This window comes from Molothrus ater, chromosome 13, assembly GCF_012460135.2.
Source record: "Molothrus ater isolate BHLD 08-10-18 breed brown headed cowbird chromosome 13, BPBGC_Mater_1.1, whole genome shotgun sequence".
Lineage (NCBI taxonomy): Eukaryota > Metazoa > Chordata > Aves > Passeriformes > Icteridae > Molothrus > Molothrus ater.
In genome coordinates this window covers 20,079,875-20,101,256 of record NC_050490.2, presented here as the reverse complement: position 1 = coordinate 20,101,256, position 21,382 = coordinate 20,079,875, and the positions used below count along the sequence as shown (strand labels likewise).

At 60.5% G+C, this 21,382-nt stretch overlaps 2 protein-coding genes across 3 annotated transcripts in view; both read left to right on the top strand.

Annotated features, from left to right (window-relative positions):
- The window catches only part of RASGRF1 (Ras protein specific guanine nucleotide releasing factor 1), a 30,998-nt gene extending 16,860 nt beyond the window's left edge, over positions 1–14,138 (top strand). Inside the window, exons 9-27 of one of the 2 annotated variants that reach the window (XM_036390026.2) lie at positions 448–566; positions 1,452–1,612; positions 2,408–2,471; positions 2,734–2,870; positions 3,136–3,218; positions 3,866–4,075; positions 4,566–4,936; positions 5,241–5,366; positions 5,474–5,644; positions 5,912–6,024; positions 6,581–6,693; positions 7,206–7,266; positions 8,805–8,908; positions 9,271–9,355; positions 10,477–10,674; positions 11,434–11,513; positions 12,167–12,284; positions 12,538–12,606; positions 13,060–14,138. In XM_036390026.2, coding sequence (XP_036245919.1) covers positions 448–566; positions 1,452–1,612; positions 2,408–2,471; positions 2,734–2,870; positions 3,136–3,218; positions 3,866–4,075; positions 4,566–4,936; positions 5,241–5,366; positions 5,474–5,644; positions 5,912–6,024; positions 6,581–6,693; positions 7,206–7,266; positions 8,805–8,908; positions 9,271–9,355; positions 10,477–10,674; positions 11,434–11,513; positions 12,167–12,284; positions 12,538–12,606; positions 13,060–13,152 — 2,476 coding nt within the window. In that variant the 3' untranslated portion in view covers positions 13,153–14,138. Of the gene's footprint in view, positions 1–447; positions 567–1,451; positions 1,613–2,407; positions 2,472–2,733; positions 2,871–3,135; positions 3,219–3,826; positions 4,076–4,565; positions 4,937–5,240; positions 5,367–5,473; positions 5,645–5,911; positions 6,025–6,580; positions 6,694–7,205; positions 7,267–8,804; positions 8,909–9,270; positions 9,356–10,476; positions 10,675–11,433; positions 11,514–12,166; positions 12,285–12,537; positions 12,607–13,059 lie in introns of both variants that reach the window. The other variant, XM_036390025.2, reaches the window with a different exon arrangement.
- Positions 14,139–14,229: 91 nt separating this feature from the next.
- Positions 14,230–21,243, top strand: CTSH (cathepsin H). The gene is made up of 12 exons (XM_036390029.2): positions 14,230–14,480; positions 14,616–14,647; positions 14,719–14,824; positions 14,916–14,986; positions 15,447–15,551; positions 15,814–15,900; positions 16,465–16,520; positions 17,540–17,621; positions 17,704–17,772; positions 18,087–18,193; positions 19,820–19,945; positions 20,521–21,243. Exons 1-12 carry the CDS (start codon positions 14,240–14,242, stop codon positions 20,594–20,596), a joined length of 1,158 nt encoding a protein of 385 aa, XP_036245922.1. The 5' UTR covers positions 14,230–14,239; the 3' UTR covers positions 20,597–21,243.
- The last annotated feature ends 139 nt before the right edge of the window (positions 21,244–21,382 follow it).

Genomic DNA, 21,382 nt, shown 5'->3' with positions numbered 1-21,382 from the left:
CCACATGAGCACTTGGGAATTGGCCATAATTCCCTGCTTTTTATCCTCTTCCTCCCCAGCCCGTGGACTGTTCTGGAGTGTTCTGGATGTTGGTGCCAGACCCACTTACACACTTTAAGTTCTGTAAAGAATTTCCATCCCTTTTCCCACTCCTCAAGGAGCAGGGATATCAGAGAGGGCTGGTGAGGGGGGGGATCTGTCTGCCCTGAATCTGAATTTTGTGATTTCCAAGCACTCCCATTTCAGTATTTATCAGCCTGGAGGCACAGCCTGGGCAGATGTACAGGTCACCTCTGGAGCTCCTGGCTCTGTCTGGGTGGATCCTGCTGCAATTCCCTTGACATTCCTTCAGTTTTGGTTTTACCTGGTGCAGCCCCACCATGTGTCCAAAGGGAAAACTTGTGCAGATCCCACCCCGGCTGTGATTTTCTCCTCTCCATCCTTCAGGATAATGCACGATGAAGTGAGTGAGACTGAAAACATTCGGAAAAACCTGGCAATAGAGAGGATGATCATCGAGGGCTGTGAGATCCTGCTGGACACCAGCCAGACCTTCGTCAGACAAGGTCTGTGCCAGTGCCAGCGTCCCTCCCCTCTGTGGTGAACGTGAGCCCTGTGGCCCTGTCCTGTGTGCACTGGTGGCCTGTGAAATTTAAAAATATAAATCAGTTCTGAGTTTTCACTGATCAGAGGCACATCAGTTCAGGCAGTTCTGGCACTTTTGGGTGGTTTTGTCCCTACCCTTTCCCCATCAGGGCACGGAAGGTGCACCTTGGCTGTTGCTGGTGCCCCACAGGGCAGGCAGCAGGACCAGGCTGAGCTCTGGTCCCGGAGTGGGCTGGGGGTGCAGGGTGGGCTGGGGCTGGGGGCACACTGGGGGCTGTGCCATGCGGGGCTGACACTGTGTCCCTGCAGGCTCCCTGATCCAGGTGCCCATGTCAGAGAAAGGGAAGATCTCACAGGGCTGGGGGCACATGGGGGCTGTGCCATGCAGGGCTGACGCTGTCCCCGCAGGCTCCCTGATCCAGGTGCCCATGTCAGAGAAAGGGAAGATCACACGGGGCTGGGGGCACACTGGGGGGCTGTGCCATGAGGGGCTGACACTGTGTCCCTGCAGGCTCCCTGATCCAGATGCCCATGTCAGAGAAAGGGAAGATCACACGGGGCTGGGCTGGGGCTGGGGGCAGCCCTGGCTCCGGGGGCACACTGGGGGCTGTGCCATGCAGGGTTGACACCGTGTCCCCACAGGCTCCCTGATCCAGGTGCCCATGTCAGAGAAAGGGAAGATCACACGGGGCTGGGGGCACATGGGGGCTGTGCCATGCAGGGCTGACACCCTGTCCCCGCAGGCTCCCTGATCCAGGTGCCATGTCAGAGAAAGGGAAGATCACACGGGGCTGGGGGCACACTGGGGGGCTGTGCCATGCGGGGCTGACACCCTGTCCCCACAGGCTCCCTGATCCAGGTGCCCATGTCAGAGAAAGGGAAGATCACGCGGGGCCGGCTGGGCTCGCTGTCGCTCCGCAAGGAGGGCGAGCGCCAGTGCTTCCTCTTCTCCAAGCACCTCATCATCTGCACCCGCGGCTCTGGGGGCAAGCTGCACCTCACCAAGGTGAGGGGCCGGGGCTGCTGCTGCTCCCTGCCCGTGGGGGGACAGCACAGGGTGGCCCTGCTGTGGCCCCAGCTGGTGCCAGAGGGGTCCAGGACTGCCTTGGCCTCCCCTGGCACAGCCCCAGGGATGCTGGGCTGGGAGCCTGTGGCCACCTGGATTTATTTCACGTGGTCTTTGTCAGAGCTGAGTCATGGGGGAGATGAGAAACTACACGATCTTGATAAAAGAATTCACCCTGGTTTGTGGCAGAAACACTGACAGTCTGTTCTGGAAGAAGCTGGAATCACAGCCGGGCTGTCTGTAGTGCTCCCAGCTCCTCTGGTTGCTCCCTGGATTCCCATGTTTATTTGGGGAAGTTTGGCAGTTAATTGAGCAAGAATCTTACAGAAATTGCTTGTTACTGGCATTAAATTATCAGTTTGAAGAATTACAGTCCGTGGCAAAGAGCTGATAATTGCAACAACAGACTTTGGGAAAATTAAATTTAAAGCTCCTATTAAGTAATTTATAAACAAATTAGTTGATCAATTTGACAAGGAAAACCCAGAGATCCCAGCAGGCACAGACCTTTTTTCCCAGTGAAAGCCGGGGCTGTGTGTGTGTCCCCCTCCCCTGGGCTGTCCCCTGGGGACACGGACCTGTCCCCAGCCCTGGGGTGGGGGACAAGGATGGAGGAGCCCCTGGGGGGGGTCCCACTGCTGAACCCTGGCTCCCGGCCTGGTGGGGGCTGAGCTGGGGGGCCAGGGGATGCCCAGGCCCAGGCTGGCAGGGCTGAGCCCCCTTTGTCCCCTGCAGAACGGGGTGATCTCCCTCATCGACTGCACACTGGTGGAGGAGCCCGAGAGCACCGACGAGGATGGTAGGTGCTGGGGAGGTGCCTGGGTGTGCGTGGTGAGTGGGTCAGATCCAGGTGCCAGCACAGTCAATGAATCCACAGCTGAGGTTTAGTTAGATTAATTATTTACTGTGAACCAAGCAGACCTACAGTTAGACAGACCTGACCTTCCTGGGGCAGCCAACAACCCACAAAAACCTGAATAAACCCTCCTTGAAACCTGGCTGGGAGAGAGGGAATGGGAAAGGCTTTCCCAATCACTGTGTGGGGTTTTTCTCTTCCAAAGCCAAAACATCAGGACAAGACATTGACCACCTTGACTTCAAAATCGTGGTGGAGCCGAAAGATTCCTCATCTTTCACCGTTATCCTGGTGGCCTCGTCCAGGCAGGAGAAGGCTGCATGGACCAGTGACATCAGCCAGGTAGGACCCAGCAGGGAGGGGTGTGGAGCTCTCAGCACGAGGAGCTGCCAGGGGTCCCTGCTGGGCCGTGGCATCGGTTTGGGCAGGCAGGTAACAGGGGGGTTGCTGTGTGCCCATGGCCCCGCCGCTGCCCTGAGCCTAGGTTTGCACCCCGGGAGCTTTCCTGGTGCCCTTGGGGTGTGGGGACCTGCAGGGAGCAGGGATGTGGCTGCTCTGGGGAAAGCCAAGCCCTGAGCTCCTCCACCTGCCGCCCGTGTCTCTCCAGTGCGTGGACAACATCCGCTGCAACGGGCTGATGATGAACGCCTTCGAGGAGAACTCCAAGGTCACCGTGCCCCAGATGATCAAGTGAGTGTGCAGGGGCAGGACGCAGCTCCTGCAGCAGCCCAGCGCTGCCAGGAGCCTCAGGAGCACTGGGACCTCCCTGGGGCCTCACCCGTGTGCTCCGTGGGCTGTCCCAGTGTGGTGGTCAGCTGCTGAGGGATTTGTGTGTGCTGGGGAGGTGGGGATGCCAAGGGGGAGAGTTCAGAGAAAAAGAACAGTAGTAAAGAGGGGGTAAAAGTGCCAGAAGGGAGGGGCTGGGGGCTGTCCTCCCTGTAGGTCCTGGGGTGCAGAGGCTGTGCTGGGACATGTGTGGGACAAGGGGGGCTGTTCCCAGCCGGGGGAATGGGGCAGCACAGGGAGTTCCTGCCCTGTTCCCTGCTGCCAGGCAGGGGAGGGGGCTTGGCTTGTGTCCATCTGGGGATGGCCCGTCCACATCCCTCTGCCTGCTGAGCACTCCACCCATTCCAGGAGCCCATTCCAGGGTGTGGAGTTTTGGGTTTTCCCCTGGGTGCATTCCCACCTGTGTTTTCCATGGGGACACCCCGTATGAACAGGGCTCCTTCCTGCACTGCTTCCCATGGTCTCTTGGTTTCGTTCCAGGCTGGAACCACAGAAATCTCGTTTCTCTGCAGGTCTGATGCCAGCTTGTATTGTGATGATGTTGACATTAGGTTCAGTAAAACGATGAATTCCTGCAAGGTCCTGCAGATCCGCTATGCCAGCGTGGAGCGGCTGCTGGAGAGGCTGACGGACCTGCGCTTCCTGAGCATTGACTTCCTCAACACCTTCCTGCACTCCTACCGCGTCTTCACCACCGCCCTCGTCGTGCTCGACAAGCTCATCACCATCTACAAGAAGCCCATCAGTGCCATCCCTGCACGGTGAGGCTGCAGTGCTGCCAGGGACCTGTCCTGTCCCTGCTGCCACCCTGGGACTGTCACTGCTGCCCGTGAGCTGAGCTACCCCCAAACAGGGGACGGAGATGAATCCAAGCTCTGCGGGTGTCCCCAGTCCTGGGAGGGCCAGGGGCTGCCCACAGGGTGGAGTTGGCTCTGCTGCTGTGTCTGGGGGCACACCCTGGTGTCCCAGTGCTGCCCATGGGGTGGAGGGGCTCACGTTGGCTCTGCTGCTGTGTCTGGGGGCACACCCTGGTGTCTCAGTGCTGCCCATGGGGTGGTGGGGCTCACATTGGCTCTGCTGCTATGTCTGGGGGATGCCCTGGGGTCCCAGTGCTGCCCATGGGGTGGTGGGGCTCACGTTGGCTCTGCTGCTGTGTCTGGGGGATGCCCTGGGGTCCCAGTGCCACAGAGGGATCCCCACCACCTTCTGGGCAGGGCGAGTGCCAGCTCAGCCTCTCCCTGTCCCTGCCAGGTCCCTGGAGCTCCTGTTTGCAAACAGCCAGAACAACAAGCTGCTCTACGGGGAGCCCCCCAAGTCGCCCCGGGCCAACCGCAAGTTCTCGTCGCCGCCGCCGCTGTCGCTGAGCAAGTCGTCGTCGCCCAGCCGGCGCAGGAAGCTGTCCCTCAACATCCCCATCATCACCGGCGGCAAGGCGCTCGACCTGGCCGCGCTCAGCTGCTCCTCCAACGGCTACGCCGGCGTCTACTCCTCCATGGCCCCCTTCAGCAAGACCACGCTGGACATCAACAAGCTGTACGTGTCCAGTGGCTATCCCAACAAGATCCCCGACGAGGGAGAAGCGGCCTCGGAGAAGCAAGAGGAGTCCCTGCCGGGCAAGCAGAGTGAGTCCCTGTGGCTTTGGGATCTGGCACACAGGGGCTGGTTTAGGTGCATGCACAGAGAGCTCCTGCCTCCTGAAACCTCAGTAATCTTTAATAACAAAACCAAAAATCCACCCAACCCCCCCACCTCAAGGAAAAAACCTGTTCCAAAGTATCCCACAGAAACAGCAGAACTCTGTACCTTTCCCCTACATGGTGGCTGCATCCCAAGCTGGAATGGGCCAGACTTGAGGAAAATTGGGAAGAACTAAAAGGTGGCTGTGTTTGCGTGGAGCGGGTGTAAAGGGGTTCCCTGTCCTCACAGGCTCAGAGGTGTCTGTCAGGGAAGAGTCGGACACAGATCCCAACCACAGCGATGAAGCAGAAGCTGAAGCTTCCCCAACGAAATCTCCAACGACTCCCAAGTCCATCAAGTGCAAAAATTCATCAGGTAACGAGTGAGGTCTGGGGGGTGCCCGTGTCTCGGGGGGCTGGCACGTGTGGGGCCCAGTCTGGCAGCAGTGCTGCCCACCGGGGTGTTGGATTTTTCTCCGGCAGATTTCTCGCTGTTTTCCTACAACAATGGCATGGTGATGACGTCCTGCCGGGACCTGGACAGCACCCGCAGCGCCCTGTCTGCCACCTCTGCCTTCGCCATCGCCACGGCGGGGGCCAACGAGGGCACTCCCACCAAGGAGAAGTACCGCAGGATGTCCCTGGCCAGTGCAGGTACCTGCCCCAGGGACTGCCTCTGGAAGCCACCTGAGGGGTCTCCCTGCAGGCACACTCTGGGCTGGGGGAGCCCGGAGCCCCCAGAGCCCCCAGAGCCTGCTCCAGGCCGTGCCCTGGGGTCTGGGCATGGCACTGCCCAAGGGCTGTGCAGGCCCCAGGGTGTCCCCCTGCCTGCTGACACAGCAGCTCAGGGAGGGGGCGCTCCTCTGGCAGCCCCAGAGGGGCCTCCCTGAGGGGCTGTGCCGTGCTGAGGGCCCCTGGCAGTTTCAGGGTTCCCGACGGACCAGCGGAACGGGGACAAGGAGTTTGTGATCCGCAGAGCCGCCACCAACCGCGTGCTGAACGTGCTGCGGCACTGGGTGTCCAAGCACTCCCAGGTGGGCAGCGCCGCCTTCCCCCTCTCCCTCCTGCCTGCCTGCGTGCTGGGCAGCTCAGCCAGCATTGCTGAGAAGGCAATCTGGCACGGAGGGTCTGATGAAGCAGTGTAGATGGCGAGGAGCAGGGGGCTGGGGTCCCCGGCAGGGAACAGGGGGCACATCCAGTGCTTGCACAGCTGGGGTGCAGAGGAGGGGAGCTGGGCCTGCCAGCACCCACGGCTGGGTGCAGAGCAAGGGGAGTCTCTGGGTTTGGTGCCCATTGGGATGCTCAGGATGAGGTCAGGGCTCGGGCACTGGGAGCTGTCCCTGCTGTCCTGTCCCTCCTGCACTGGTGACGGGGCAGTGGCAGCAGTGCTATACTGGTTCTCACTGGGAAGTCACAGCTCTCCCAGGCTGGTGATGCTGATGCAATGGAACTGAGTGAGCCTGCTGCCCTCCCGTGCTGGGATTGTGCTGGGAAGAGGCAGCCCCTTGCCCAGCTGGGAAGGAGGCAGCTCTGCTGCATCAGGGTCACTCCAGCACAGTAATTAACCCCAGGCTGTGCTGGCCTTGGCAGGACTTTGAGACCAACGAGGAGCTGAAGTTCCGGGTGATTGGCTTCCTGGAGGAGGTGATCCACGACCCTGAGCTCCTGACACAGGAGAGGAAGGCAGCTGCCAACATCATCAGGTGAGGGGCTGGAGGTTTTGTGTCAGGCTTGTCCTGGCACTGCCAGCTGCTGGTTGCTCCTGCTCTCACCCGGGAGCACAGCAGGCACAGCAGGGACTGTGCTGGGGCTGGGAGCAGCCAGGGAGGAAGATGAGGAGGAGGCTGGCTGCTCTCAGCCTCGGGGCAGGGTGGGTGTGACCCCCTTGGTGCCCTGCTGAGGTTCAGTGCTGAGCCCAGAGGGTGCTGGCCCTGCTGCTGTTGGGTCCTGGTGTGGCACCATGGCTCCCAGGGCTGTGCTGGGCAGGGCTGTGCTGGCACTCAGGGTGTGCCCACCCCACGCTGTCTTGCAGCAGGCCTGACACTTGTGGGGCCAGGTGGCCTCGGCTAAGGAATGCTTTTCTCTGTAAAATGAGAAATGGCACTGAGGGGGTCTCCTGAAACACAGGCTGAGTGTTGCAGCCATGCTGCCCTGCTGGAGCCGTGTGGGTCTGGTGCTCTCCCAGCTGCAGAAATCCTCTCTTTCTGTGCCACAGGACCTTGACGCAGGAGGATCCAGGAGACAACCAGATAACCCTGGAGGAGGTGGTGCAGATGGTAAACACTCCTTCCCTCCCTCCCTCCCTCCCTGCCTGCCTGCCTGCCTGCCCCTGCTGCCTTGGGGTGGTGGAAGGGGAGCAGCCAAAGGTCCAGGTGCTCACTCAGGGCAGAGTGAGTCTCCAAGGCCAGTGCCAGGGCTGCAGCTGCAAAGCAGGAAAGGCTTTCTAGGGAGGGGCCAGCTGTGAGCACAGCTGGATCTGTTAGGGCAGAGGCAGCACCAGCCAGCCCTCGGGCACATTATTCCCCCTGCAGTCGGCAGAATGGCTGGAGAGGGCACGGAGACACCTGCCTGCTGCTGCCTGTGCCCCAGGGGCTCCCATCGTGTCCTCTGTGTCCCCAAACCCGTTCCAGTTCCAAGTGAGGGGCTCTGGCTCAGCCAGGATCACTGCTGCTCCCTGGAAAGAGAGCCCGGGCAATGTGCATGGATAGAGGGTGCAGGGTGGCTGCACAGCACTTGCTGCCCTTCTGCACTGGAAAAAACCCAACCAAACCTGTTCCCAGAACACAAGAGCCACTTGAAACTGGCCTGGAGCACCTGAAACACCCACGACTCTGTCCCCTGGCTCTGCTGGTGGCTTCTGGAGGGGGGCACTCCCTCCTGGGCTTTGTTTGGGCTGTTGCCCATAACTGCATGTTCTGGAAACTTCCTCTGAAGAGGAGAGGACAGAAGAGCCCTGAGGGCTTTGCTCTGCCCCTCAGGCTGGGCAGCAGCACCTGCAGTCAAAGGGTGCTGGGATGTGAGGGTGCCCTGGGGTTTGGGGTGCACATCATGAGCAGGGGTCTGTGTTGTTTGCTGGAGCTTTCCCAACCCCTGTCCCAAGGGATTGTGCAAGGGGCTCTTGCCTTGTGCTGTGCTCTTGTGCATGTGTGTTGATCTTGGGGGGTTCTCCTGTGTCACCAGGGCAGTTTGGGGTTTATTTGGGCGGAATGCCAGTGGGGTTTGTTGTTTTTGGTGGCTTATCTTTTCCCTGAAGGCAGCAGGGTGGAGGTGTTGCAGGGAGTGGCACCAGCCCCATCCAAGCACTGTTTGTGGGGGTGTTGGGTGGTCCTGAGCTAAGCCCAAGGACTGGTCTCAGTGACCATGTCTCTGTGATGGTTTGAGGACAGTCACCAGTGACTCCATGCAGTCTGCACCTCAGGCTTTGGCTGTGGGGGCACCCTGAGCCCTGCTGTGCTGCAGTGCTGCTTGGCCAGAGCCAGGCAGTGGCACAGGGCCCATCCCTGCTCCCCTGCTTTCCTGGAAATCCCTTGGCAGACCCATCTTGCCCTCCTGAGCAGGGGCAGCGGTGCTCCAGCTGGGATCCTGGGTGCTTTGCTAATTAAACAGCCAAAAGGCTGCATAGTTAAATCCCCGGGGTTCTCAAGGCTGGCAGGAGCACGGTGTGGGCTGGGGTGCCTCTGGAGCACCACACCCGGCTCTGCTGGGGAAAAGCCTTTGGCCTGAGAGCCTGCCTTGGCTTTGGGTCTGTGTCCTTGCTGCGTGGGGTTCTCACTGAGCTCCTGCCTGCTGAGCCCCACTGTTCTCCATCCCACAGGCCGAGGGGGTCAAAGCAGAGCCCTTTGAGAACCATTCAGCCCTGGAGATCGCAGAACAGCTGACGCTGCTGGACCACCTGGTCTTTAAGAAGATTCCATATGAGTGAGTGATCCCCGTGGGTCAGGAAAGGGGGCTCTGGTCAGCCAGGGCCCCATGGGCAGCCTGGCTGAGCTGACCCCAGACACTGCAAAGCCTTCCTGGGCTTTGAAAGTAGCCCAGACTTGGTTCAAGGGCAGATTTGGAGCCCGGTGGCTTCTCTGCTTTTATGGGATGTCCCAAGGTAATCAGCTCAGGAAGACCTTCCCACAACCATCACAGTCCAGCCACATCCATGGTCCCTTTCCAGCAGTCTGGGGGCAAAGACCTCAGGATCTCCATCCTGTATGGATGCAGTGGAGCTTGCAGGGCTTGGACATCCCACAAAACTGGTCAATAATAGTTGACCTGAGCACTGTGGTTTGCAGGGAATTCTTTGGGCAAGGCTGGATGAAGCTGGAGAAGAATGAGAGGACTCCATACATCATGAAGAACACAAAGCACTTCAATGATGTAGGTGCCGCTGCAGGGCACAGGGCGATGGGCATGGGGGAGGCAGCTCAGCCCCCTCCCCAGGGCTGGGGTGAGGGAAGGTCACCTGCCCCACAGCCCTGCCTGTCCCACGGCCCTACCTGTCCCATAGGCCCTGCCTCTGTCCCACAGCCCTGCCTGCCCCACAGCCCTGCCTGCCCCACGGGCCCTGCCTGTCCCACAGCTCTGCCTCTGCCCCACGGGCCCTGCCTGTCCCACGGCCCTGCCTGCCCCATGGGCCCTGCCTCTGCCCCACGGCCCTGCCTGTCCCACGGCCCTGCCTGCCCCATGGCCCTGCCTGCCCCACAGCCCTGCCTGCCCCACGGCCCTGCCTGTCCCACAGCCCTGCCTGCACCATGGCCCTGCCTGCCCCATAGGCCCTGCCTCTGTCCCACAGCCCTGCCTGTCCCACAGCCCTGCCTGTCCCATGGGCCCTGCCTGTCCCATGGGCCCTGCCTCTGTCCCACGGCCCTGCCTGCCCCACGGGCCCTGCCTGCCCCACGGGCCCTGCCTGCCCCATGGCCCTGCCTGTCCCATGGGCCCTGCCTGCCCCACAGCCCTGCCTCTGCCCCACGGGCCCTGCCTGCCCCATGGCCCTGCCTGTCCCATGGGCCCTGCCTGCCCCATGGCCCTGCCTGCCCCATGGCCCTGCCTGTCCCATGGCCCTGCCTGCCCCACAGCCCTGCCTCCGTCCCACGGCCCTGCCTGCCCCATGGGCCCTGCCTGCCCCACAGCCCTGCCTCTGTCCCACGGGCCCTGCCTGCCCCACAGGCCCTGCCTCTGCCCCACGGGCTGTCCCTGCCCCATGGGCCCTGCCTGCCCCACAGCCCTGCCTGCCCCATGACCCTGCCTGTCCCACGGGCTGTCCCTGCCCCACAGCCCTGCCTGCCCCATGGCCCTGCCTGTCCCACGGGCTGTCCCTGCCCCACAGCCCTGCCTGCCCCACGGGCTCTGCCTGCCCCACGGGGCTCGGTGCAGGTGGAGCCAGTCCTGCTGCAGTGCTGCTGGCGGGGCTGCAGCAGCACAGGGAGATCTCGCCCTGCTGTGAGGCTGGGGTGCCCAAAGCCACGCTGAAGGCCAGGCTGGGGCCGTGTCTCCCCAAGGTCAGCAACCTGATCGCCTCGGAGATCATCCGCAATGAGGAGATCGCGGCGCGCGCCAGCGCCATCGAGAAGTGGGTGGCGGTGGCCGACATCTGCCGCTGCCTGCACAACTACAACGCCGTGCTGGAGATCACCTCCTCCCTCAACCGCAGTGCCATCTTCCGCCTCAAGAAAACGTGGCTCAAAGTCTCCAAGCAGGTAGGGCCGGCCCCTCCGGGGAGCTGGGCTTGCTGGGGGTGTTGGGGCAGGGGAGACACGTTCAAAAAGAGTTAGAAAATGGGCAGAGGGGTTTCAGGTTGTTCTCAGGAGGGAGGTGGTGGGTGGACACGCAGACCTGCCTTGGAGTTAGGTTTACTCATGGAATTGTTTGGGTTAGAAAAGCTCTCTGAGACCGTGCAAGTCCAGCTGTTCCCTCGGCACTGCCAAGGCCACCGGTAACCCCTGTCCCCAAGTGCTACATCCACATATCTGTTAAATCCCTCCACGGACTCCACCACCGCCCTAGACAGCTGTGCCAGGGCTGGACAGCCATTAAGAACTTTTCCCAGTATTCAATCTAAACCTCTCCTGGCACAACTCCTTTCCCCTTGTCCTGTCACTTGTTACCTGTGAGAAGACACTGTCCCCACCCTGCAAGGCAGAGGTGCAGTTAAACCTCTCTGAGCTGGCACCACTGTGGGCTCCCACCAGCCAGGAGCAGTTGTTTTTGCTATAAAATGACAAACCTGTGAATGAAAACAGGCGAGGGCGGAGGTGGGAGCAGGGGGAGGCAGCAAGTGCACAGCTTGCTCACCTGCAGCCAGGTGTGACGGCCAGGGCACACTGCACCTGTGGAGGTGCAGAAACAGCTGCTGGGGTGGGCTGGAAGTGCCCCTGTGGCTCTGCAGGCTGCGCCCCAGCCACAGGGAGCGGGGGCTCTTCCAGGGCCCCTGCCAGCAGCACTCTGGTTTCTTGCAGACCAAGGCTCTGATTGATAAGCTCCAGAAGCTGGTGTCGTCGGAGGGCAGGTTCAAGAACCTGAGGGAGGCACTGAAAAAGTGAGTGAGTGGTGCTTCTCCTCCTCCCCCAGGGCTGCTCCTGGGGGCTGCAGGGTGGGGGGAGCTGAGCTCTGCTCCCAGGGGTGTTCAGAGCCTGCACTGAAGGCTGCCCTGTGGAGCCAGCACAGTGCCTGGCAGCGATCCCCAGGACTAAGCTGCTCCTTTGGGCAGCGTGAGGAAAAATGGGAATAAAAGGAACTGCAAAGGGAAAAATCACTGCCAGGCACCAGAGAACAATTTTCCCCATCACTATCACAGAATCACTAAATCCCAGAATGGTTTAGGTTGGAAGGGACCCTAAAACTCATCTTGTTCCATTCCTCTCCGTGGGCAGGGTCCCCTTCCACTAGACCAGGTTGCCCATGGAAGCTTCTAAAGGTCTTCCTGACCCTCTGTGCTGTCAAAGCTGCCCCCAGCTCATCTCCTGCTCATCTCCCATGGCTTTGTGAGGGGCACAGCCACAGGTCCTGCCTGTCCTGCTGTGCTGATGGGGATGGGGCCCAGGACACCAGGAGCCTTCCCTGGGAGAGCTCTCCTATATTAGAGAGAATCCTTCCACCTCTGCTGGCTGCAGAGCTGTCCCCTTCTCCCCTGCCGCAAGCTGCAAAGTGAGGGAGTTTTACTCCTCATTCCTCTCTGGTTCACTCCTGAAGTTGTGACCCCCCGTGTGTCCCCTACCTGGGCATGTACCTGACGGACCTGGCGTTCATCGAGGAGGGCACCCCCAACTACACCGAGGATGGCCTGGTGAACTTCTCCAAAATGAGGATGGTGAGTGCTCCAGGGGCTGGGCTGGGCTGATGTGGCTGTGGCCAGGTCTGCGTCCCCTCAGCCTTCACCTGCACAGCACCAGGAGGCCACATGTGTCCCCAGCACACACCTGGGGTTGTTCCCAGTGCCTGGAAGAGACAAAAAGGCCTCTGCATTGTGCTGTGCTGGGTGCCCCTGCCCTCCTGGGCACTGGGACAGGTTCTCTGGGTGATGGCTGAGCCATGAGCACCTCCTGTGTTTTACCCCTGCACAGATCTCACACATCATAAGGGAGATCCGCCAGTTCCAGCAAACCTCCTACAAGATCGAGCACCAGCCGAAGGTACAGCCCTGTCCCCAGAGCCTTGGGCAGGCTGTGCCCCTCATCTCCCTCTTCCAGCACAGCATCCAAGCCTTCAGTACCCGGCAGCTCCCTGCTGGAGTCTGATGGAGGGGTCAGGGGATGGAGGGAGGCTGTGGGGGCTCCAGCAGACTCCCCCGTGGTCCCCAGGCAGCTGCAGCAGAGGAGTTGCTGCAGAGGGCAGCACCGACGGACAGCCCCGGAGTGCTCAGGGCTGCACCTGGCCACGCTAGGAAGCAGCGGTGTAGGGCAGCACGCCCTCCCAGGGCAGAGCGTGCCCTGCTGCCCCGCTGCCAGCACCAGCCGCCCTCCGCCCTGTGCTGCCCCCAGCATGAGACGAGCTGGCAGCTCTCAGCCCCCGCTGTGGCAGGGTTTGGGTGCCCGGGTGTCGGGCTGTGTCCCTCCCGGCCCGCTCACGGCCCGCTCCGTCCCCAGGTGACGCAGTACCTGCTGGACCAGTCGGGTGTGATGGACGAGGAGTCCCTGTACGAAGCTTCTCTGCGGATAGAGCCCAAGCTGCCTTCGTGAGCGGCGCGGCCGCCGGACTCTCGCTGTACATAGCCCCGCTCCACGGGCGCCCTGGAGCGACCCCCGTCTGTGCTTCCCCGGCCCCGGCCCCGGCCCCGCCGCGCCGCGCTCGCGTAGGATTCCCCGCCCCGTCACGGTTTAACGCGCCGACACTTCGCTGGAGTCCCGGGCTCTTTTCCATGATGTTACTTTTGTCATTTGTTCCTCTTGGGGGGCTGGTGGTCGGGCAGGTGAGACCTATGGGCCAGGTGAGCCCTGTGGCCCCATGGGGCAGGTGAGACCTATGGGCCAGATGAGCCCTGTGTCCCCGCGGGGCAGGTGAGTCCCTGTGGGGCAGGTGAGCCCCGTGTCCCCGCAGGGCTCTGGGGCAGCACAGAGCGGCTCTCGCTCGGGCAGTGCTGGCGGTTGCATCCCAACTCTGTAAGGTGGGAGAAGGGAGCGCATTAAAGGTTGTCCCTCGGTGTGAGCTGCCCTCTGTGTGTGTGCCACCCTGGTGCTGGCCGGGCACGGGGGGCCCTGGCTGCTGCCCTGGTGCCCCCGAAGCTGGGAAGATGGAAGCATCCCCTCGCCTCTCCTCGCTGCATCCGGCTCCTGTGGATATGCTGTAGATCCGTGCCCTTGTGCCCACTCTGAGTACCATGACGTAGAGTTAGAGATGACGAGTGTTTTTATTACATCTACTGTAATCCTGGCTAACCACCCGCTAGCAGGATATAGTAATGTAGTGCTTATTCTGTGAATAGTTCCTGGGTTTTTTACATTGTACAGTCCCTGACACGGTTCCCCGGCAGTGGCAGGCATGCTCCACTCACACAACACTTGCTGTAAGCAATACCTCGTGGTATGGGAATTCTCTTTCAAGCCCTAAAACTATTTCAACTTACAGCTTGTTTGGGAAAAAAAAAAAAGATATTTCCATTTTTTTTGTAAAAATATATGTTTCCTGATTACCTCTTGCTAATAAATCTATTCTATCTCAGGGTGAACCGGGGTTTGTGATAGTTTTACGGGCGGGATAACGCCGGACCCGCCGGGCCGCGGGCCACGCCCAGTGCCGGTGCCCCGCCCAGTGCCCCTCCCAGAGCCGATGCCACGCCCAGTGCCACGCCCACCATCTGCCCGCCCCTTGTCCCGCCCCCTGGCAGCGGCTCGGCCCATTTCGGCTCCGTTCGGCAGCGCTCGGCTCGGCTCGGCGCGGTTCGGCTCTGCTGCGTCGCGCCCGTCCCGGTTCGGCCCGGCCCGGCCCGGTTCGGCCATGGGCTGGCCCGTGCTGCTGAGCGCGGCCACGCTGCTGGCCGCCGCCGCCGCCTGGGAGCCCTCGGCCGAAGGTACGGGGGCACCGGGAGGGCAGGAGGCGGCTTGGCACGGCACGGCCCGGCCCGGCCCGGCCCGGCTCGGGCACGGCCCCCGGTGCGGCAGAGCCGTGGCAGTGCCGCCGCTGACGGGCCCGTTCTCTCCCGCAGAGGAGCAGCTGTTCAAGGCCTGGATGCTGCAGGTGAGCTCGGGGCCGGGCCGAGCCGGGCCGGGCTCCGAGGCTCGGGTCCCTGACGTGCCGGTTCCCCGCAGAACGAGCGGAGCTATGGCCCCGAGGAGTACCCGCGGCGGCTGCGCATCTTCCTGGGCAACAAACGGCGCGTGGAGGAGCACAACGCCGGCAACCACAGCTTCCAGAGTAGGAGCCCCGAGCCCCGAGCCCGCCTGGCCACGGCCGGCCCTGAGCACCGCGCCTCGCTCAGCAAAGTGTTCCCTTCTCCCCCTTCTAGTGGGCCTCAACCAGTTCTCGGACCTGACCTTCGCGGAGTTCAAAAAGCTCTACCTGTGGAGTGAGCCGCAGGTAAATGCTGGCAGTGCGGGTGGGCAGGGAAGGAGGAGTCCAGTGCCCCTGTGAAGGGGTTCTGCAGCGACCTGCACCCCCGTGAGAAGGTTCTGCATGACCCACACCCGCTGCTGGGCCAGCACCCCTCGCTGTGCTGCCTGCAGTCCCCTGTGATCAGGTCACATCCTGTGCCCCCAGCACTGGGCAAGAGCCAGGTGAACACTGTTCAGGTGAACCCCACCTTCATGGCTTTCAGTGCCTCGCCCCTGACTCCAGCCCAGCTGTCTGTTCTGCTGTCAGCTCCCTGAGCAGCTGGGGCACTGCAGCCAGGGCTGCAGGCTGGCAGGGGTGCAGGCTGGCAGTGCTCCCTGCTGCAGTGGCCAGTGTGTGTGGGCTGGTCACCAGCCCTCACCCTGGGAGGGTGGCTGTCATGGGCCACTGGCCTGGTGGCTCATCACGGCCCTCTGCCTGCTTGCAGAACTGCTCAGCCACCAAGGGGAACTTCCTGCGCAGCTCTGGGCCACATCCCGACTCTATTGACTGGAGGAAGAAGGGGAATTTCGTGACACCCGTGAAAAACCAGGTGAGGAGTGTGTGCCATGGCCAGAGGGGGCTGATGGCTGCAGGCAGGTGCCGTGCCCGAGGAGCAGTGCTGGGGGCCTGTGCCGGGGAGCTGCCCCGGGCCTGTGCCATGCCTGCCGTGTGCCCTGAGCTGAACGCCAGGCCCAGCTGCCAGCGGGGACAGGAGGCTCTGCACTGCTGCCATGCCCCCCTGCCCGTGTTTTGGTGAGGCTGGTGAGCCTGCAGCACCTCCTGGAGCAGTTCCTCTCCCGTTCCTCATGTAGGGTGCCTGCGGGAGCTGTTGGACCTTTTCCACCACGGGCTGTTTGGAGTCTGCTATTGCCATTGCCACAGGAAAGCTGCTCTCTTTGGTGAGAGGTGTTCTGAGCTTAGAGTCCTTTGGGGAGCAGGATGGAGCCAGAGGGGCTGGAGGCTGCTGGGAGAGGCGTGGGGACAGAAGCTGTGCCTGGCCCTGCCAGCCAGCCTCGCTGCAGGCAGCACATTGGGACATGGTGATTTTTTAGCTCCCAGAGGATTTATATTCCTGAAGAACTAGAAAGACAGTAGCCACTTACACAACTTAGCAGAATAACTGAGGGCTGGGTGTGTTAAAAACAAACCTGACCTTTGGAAAACATCTCGGCCAGTCCTTCTGGGGGGGATGGATTCCTGGCAGGCATGAGGAGGAATGCCTCTGGCAGCCAGGGTACCCCAGGCTGCTGCTCCAGGTCATCCTTGTCTGCCTCCCTGGGACATGGAGCCATTTCCAGGGGACTCCCAGGGGTACACCAGTGCTGTGGTGGTTACAGCCAGCTGCACGGATAAACCAGCTTCCTGCTGTGCAGTTGCTTTTTGAGTCACTGACTCTGAGCACAGGTGTGGGACAATCACTGACTCAAAACTGTCAGTCACTGACTTAAAACCTTTCTCTGCAGGCAGAGCAGCAGTTGGTTGATTGTGCCCAGGCCTTCAACAACCATGGCTGCAGTGGGTAAGTCAGGGTCAGAAAGAGCAGAAACTAGAGAATCTTACATCTTGTGATGGACAGCCTTCCTCCAGATCTGGTGTCAGGATCCTTCCACATTATGGAATGGCTTTTGTCTTCCCACAGCTGCAATGTGTCAGGGGAAGCAACTTTGGATTTGGTTGCTTATTTTCATTTCACCCTCCCTAGAGGTTAGGATGTTTCCCTAAATCTCCAGCATTTCCCAACCTCTGTTGTTCCTCATTTGTTGGTTTTTATCTGAGGTGTTTTTCACACGGCAGCCAGAGGCTGGGCTCTGATGGGCTCTGGGACAGCAAGGGGACTTCTGGCTGTTCTGCCCTGAGTCACACGTGTCTCATGGCACCCCGAAGAACCCACAGAAACTTTAACTTCCTCTTTGGAAAGTTCCTCCTGGCCTTGCTAGAGAAGGCAGAGAGTAGAACTTTCTGACAACTTCTGTTTTCTGTGAGATAAGTGGTCCTAGAGGAACGCTCAGAGCTGAGCAAAGCCACTCTTGGTGCTTTTTATCTCTCTTGTGACTCCTCCTTAGGCGTTTCCACATCAGCACTCCCTGATCATCTCTCTTTTCTTCCCTGCTGAGATGTGCTTCTGGAAGGTGGCCAGGGAAGGGAGCAGCTGCTTGCTGGAAATGTGGGTGTCTCAATGTCCCCCAGCCAGGCTGGGCAGAGGGCACCAAAAAACACCTTTCATTCAGCATGTGAGGCTGGTGCTGTATGGGCCAGCTGACCTCACACCCTCAGGGCTCCTGGTGCTCTTCTCCAGGGAGCTGGCAGCTGGAGAATGACCACGCCAGGCAGCCCAGGCAGGGAGATGCTGCAGGCACAGACTGGAGTTTGTGCCTCTGGGGGCTCTGGATAGACACTGCCCTTCCCTGGCTGGTGGGAGTGGGCTGCACAGCGGGGAATGTTGATGTCTTTGCTCTGCAGAGGCTGCAGCATTACCAAGTTCATCATTACCATCCTAATTAGCTGTTAGCATCCTAACGGAGCTGTGCTGTCTCGCAGGGGCCTGCCGAGCCAAGCCTTCGAGTACATCCTGTACAACAAGGGGCTCATGGGGGAGGACAGCTACCCCTACCGGGCCAAGGTACTGCAGCACAGCCCCGGCCACCACCGTGGGGGCACAGCGGGGCTGGCACAGCCCCCACAGCGCCTCTCTGTCCCCACAGAACGGCACCTGCAAGTTCCAGCCCGAGAAAGCCATCGCCTTTGTCAAGGACGTGATCAATATCACACAGGTGAGGCCCGAGGGCTGCGATTCCAAACTGCCAGGGCTGGCCAAGGGGAGGTCTGGGGTGCCCAGGGTGTGCTGGGCTCAGCAGCTGGAGCTGCAGCCTGTGTGCCCCTGGATGCAGAGAGAGCTGCTGGGCACACTCCTGCTGTCCTGCAGCTGCAGCCTGTGTGCTCCTGGATGCAGAGAGCTGCTGGGCACACTCCTGCTGTCCTGCAGCTGCAGCCTGTGTGCTCCTGGATGCCGTGAGCTGCATCTGCCCAGCACAGCCAGGAGATGATGAGGATGATGAGGATGACGACCCTGGATCCTCTCTTGCAGTATGACGAGGACGGCATGGTGGAAGCTGTGGGGAAGCACAACCCAGTGAGCTTTGCCTTTGAGGTGACGAGTGACTTCATGCACTACAGGAAAGGAGTGTATTCCAAGTGAGTGTGTGACCCCCATTTGGTGAGGTGAGGGCAAGGGGAATGTGTAGGGCTGGAGTCACGTGCATCCCTGTTTATCCTGCTGCGTGCGGGAACACTGCACTGCATTCTCACTCTTCTTTAAAGTAGAAAAATAAAAAAGAGAGTAAACAGAGCCTTGATGTACTGGTTGCTGAGGGGATGAGAGTGCAGCACAGGGAGGAGGGCTGCAGGCTAGGAACCTGTCCAGCCTGGAGACCAGGTTGTGGTGGAATGAAGGTCAGCGAGTCAGGCAGCTTGAGAGACTCTGCAGCTCCCCACGGGGCTGGGGCTGTCCCAGGGCTGGTCTGTGTCTGTAGAACACATCTGGCTCCTTAGGGTAAGCCCCAGCCAAGGTGGATTTTCCAGTTCCTGCAGTGCCAGAGCTCAGAGGGGCTGTATGAGAAGGGTGGCTGCCCTCACACTGCCCTACACCTGAGCTGGCACCTTGGCAGGAGGTGCTTGCTGGTGTCCCTGCTCTCCACAGGGCAGGTTCTGCAGCACCTCACCTCAGCCCTGCCTCGTGGTGCTCCCTGGACAGGACAGGTCGGAGGAACAGCAGAGAGAAAAACCAGCTTGGGACACAAAGCAAGTCTCGAGTGTCATGCCAGCTCATGGCCAGGGCAAAAGCCACATGGAAGGCTGATAAACACACATTGGAAAGATGGGAGCTGAGTGAGGCAGCACAGGGGCTGTACCCCAGCAGGGGGAAAGTGTGTGTTTGGAGAAACAGAAAAATACTCGGGAGTAATGAACCCTCAGTCACACAGAACTGCAGGGAAAGTGCAAGGGAGAGGCTGAGCCTGAGGGATCTGCCCCAGGGAGCTCTCAGGAAGGAGCAGGTGGTGATTCCAGAGGCTTTGCTGGGCCAAGAGCCAGTGATGCCGGAGGTCAGTGCCAGCCCTGGGCAGGTGTGAGCTGGGAGGGCAGGGACATGGTCAGAGGAACACGCCAGAAGCAGTTACCCTGTGGATTTACAGTCTAAGGTGGATTTGAAATCAGAGTGTATGGAATAATTGATGCTCCAGTGCTTTCAGCACAGAGCAGCTGTTAACAGATCAAAAAAAGAAAATCTGAGGTGGATTATTGATCTTTTCAAGCTGTGATGCAGCTTGAAAACGTTTAAAAATAGATGCTCTTGAGATGGGAGCATGTACCATGAGCTGTCTTGTTTCACACCACAGGCAGCAGCTTTCAGCAAGTGCAGTTTAAAGGTTGAAAATTTAGAGGAAACACATATTTAGACCCAAGAGCTCGTCATTCCTGTGCAAAACATGAAGCAGTGCCCTTGAATTTCAGGGCAGTACAAACCAGCATGGGGAGGCACTAAGAGCTGCTCATTCCAATTGGGAAAATTCCTTTGTGCTGTAGCTCGTCTTGGTGGGCCAGGAGCTCAAAAGTGCACGGATCCCCTAACTCCAGATATGGCTGCTAATTTCAGAGTTGAGAAACAGAGCAGCATCTCCTTTCTGTGCCTCCCCTCCCTGCTCTCCAGAGCTGGGAGTTCATCCCCAGTTCTGTTTGCAGTGTGGTCAGCACTGCTGCCTTGAGCAATCCCTGGCTAATTGCAGGCTGCCTCTCAGAGCGCCCTGTGTTGTCTCCCTGCAGCCCCCGCTGCGAGCACACCCCTGACAAGGTGAACCACGCCGTGCTGGCCGTGGGCTACGGAGAGGAGGACGGCACTCCCTACTGGATCGTCAAGAACTCCTGGGGCCGCCTGTGGGGCATGCAGGGGTAAGGCTCCTGCTGCTCACCACACTCTGCCTGGGCCTGGGCACCCACCCTCAGCCCCTGCCCACCCTCAGCTCTGCAGGTGAAATCTGGCACCTGGGAGGACACGGGCAATGGTGCCAGCCTGTCAGAGCTGCTGGTTCCCCTGGTGCCCAGGGCTCAGGACCCATCCAGCCTCTCCAGAGCCACCGGTTCCCCATCTCCTCCCTGCTGGTCACACGGCTGGGGAGGACAGCTTGTGCCAGGAGTGAGATCCCAGCCTCACAACTGTTCCCAGCTTCACAAGTGGGGTTCTTGGGAGGGAGATGCAAATTCTGGTTCATTCAGGGTGTAAGGGGGAAGGGAATGGCATTGCCTGGAGAGCTGAGAGGGAAGGGACCTCAGAGCCCACCCAGAGCCACCCCTGCCATGGCAGGGACACCTCCCACTGCCCCAGGTGCTCCCAGCCCCATCCAGCCTGGCCTTGGGCACTGCCAGGGATCCAGGGGCAGCTGCTCTGGGTGCCTGTGCCAGGGCCTGCCCACCCTCACCTGCCAGAGGAGGGAACACTCACTCACAGCCGTTTCTGTCTCTTTCAGGTATTTCCTTATCGAGCGAGGCAAGAACATGTGTGGGCTGGCTGCCTGTGCCTCCTACCCCGTTCCTCAGGTGTAGCAGGGGCAGGCTGGCCCGGGGCACGGGGCTGCAGTGCCTGATGCTGCTCCAGGGCTGAGGCTGGCAGGACAGAGGCAGAACCAGTGCCAGGCCTGCCTGCCGGCAGTGTCACCTGCTGGCAGCCTGGCTCTCACACCCAGCAGCCAGGTTCTCCTGCAGCAGCAGCCCGAGCTGAGCCTGCCCTGTCCAGCCAAGCCCTGGCGTGCTGCTGTACCCTGCCAGGTTCCCTCCATCCACCCCGGGGGCAGCAGGGCCCGCCTGGGTGCAGGGAAACCCCTCAGGAACCGATTTAGGGCACACAGAGCTCCCCCCACCCCTCGGGTGGCTTTTCTGCAATCACCAGGTGTAAATTGTAGCGATTTTAAAATTTTCTTTGAAGGCAATTTCCCTGTTCTTTATAGGAGGGATGAATGAGTGCTGTGATTTGTACACTTTTACCAATTTTGATGAAATGCTTGCTATATTTTGTATTAAAAACCAGGGTATTTTAATGCACATAGAGAAGAAAACGGGTGATTTTTCTTTAACCCACCAGCGAAGACGCCAGAACCTCGGTGCCGAGGAAATGAAGCCGCGCGTGAGCAGGGGCACGTCTGTGTTGTTTCACAAAAATCTCTCACTGACAATAAAGCTGCCTCGTCAGCGGAGCGCTGTGCTGTGAATTCTGAGCGGGGGGGCTGAGGGGCTCCGGCCTCCCGGCGCGGGCCAAGGCCGTGCGAGGCGCCGAGCGCTTCCCGGGTGTGCGGAGCGGGGCTACGGCGGGTCCGGGAGGGAGCGAGCCCGGCC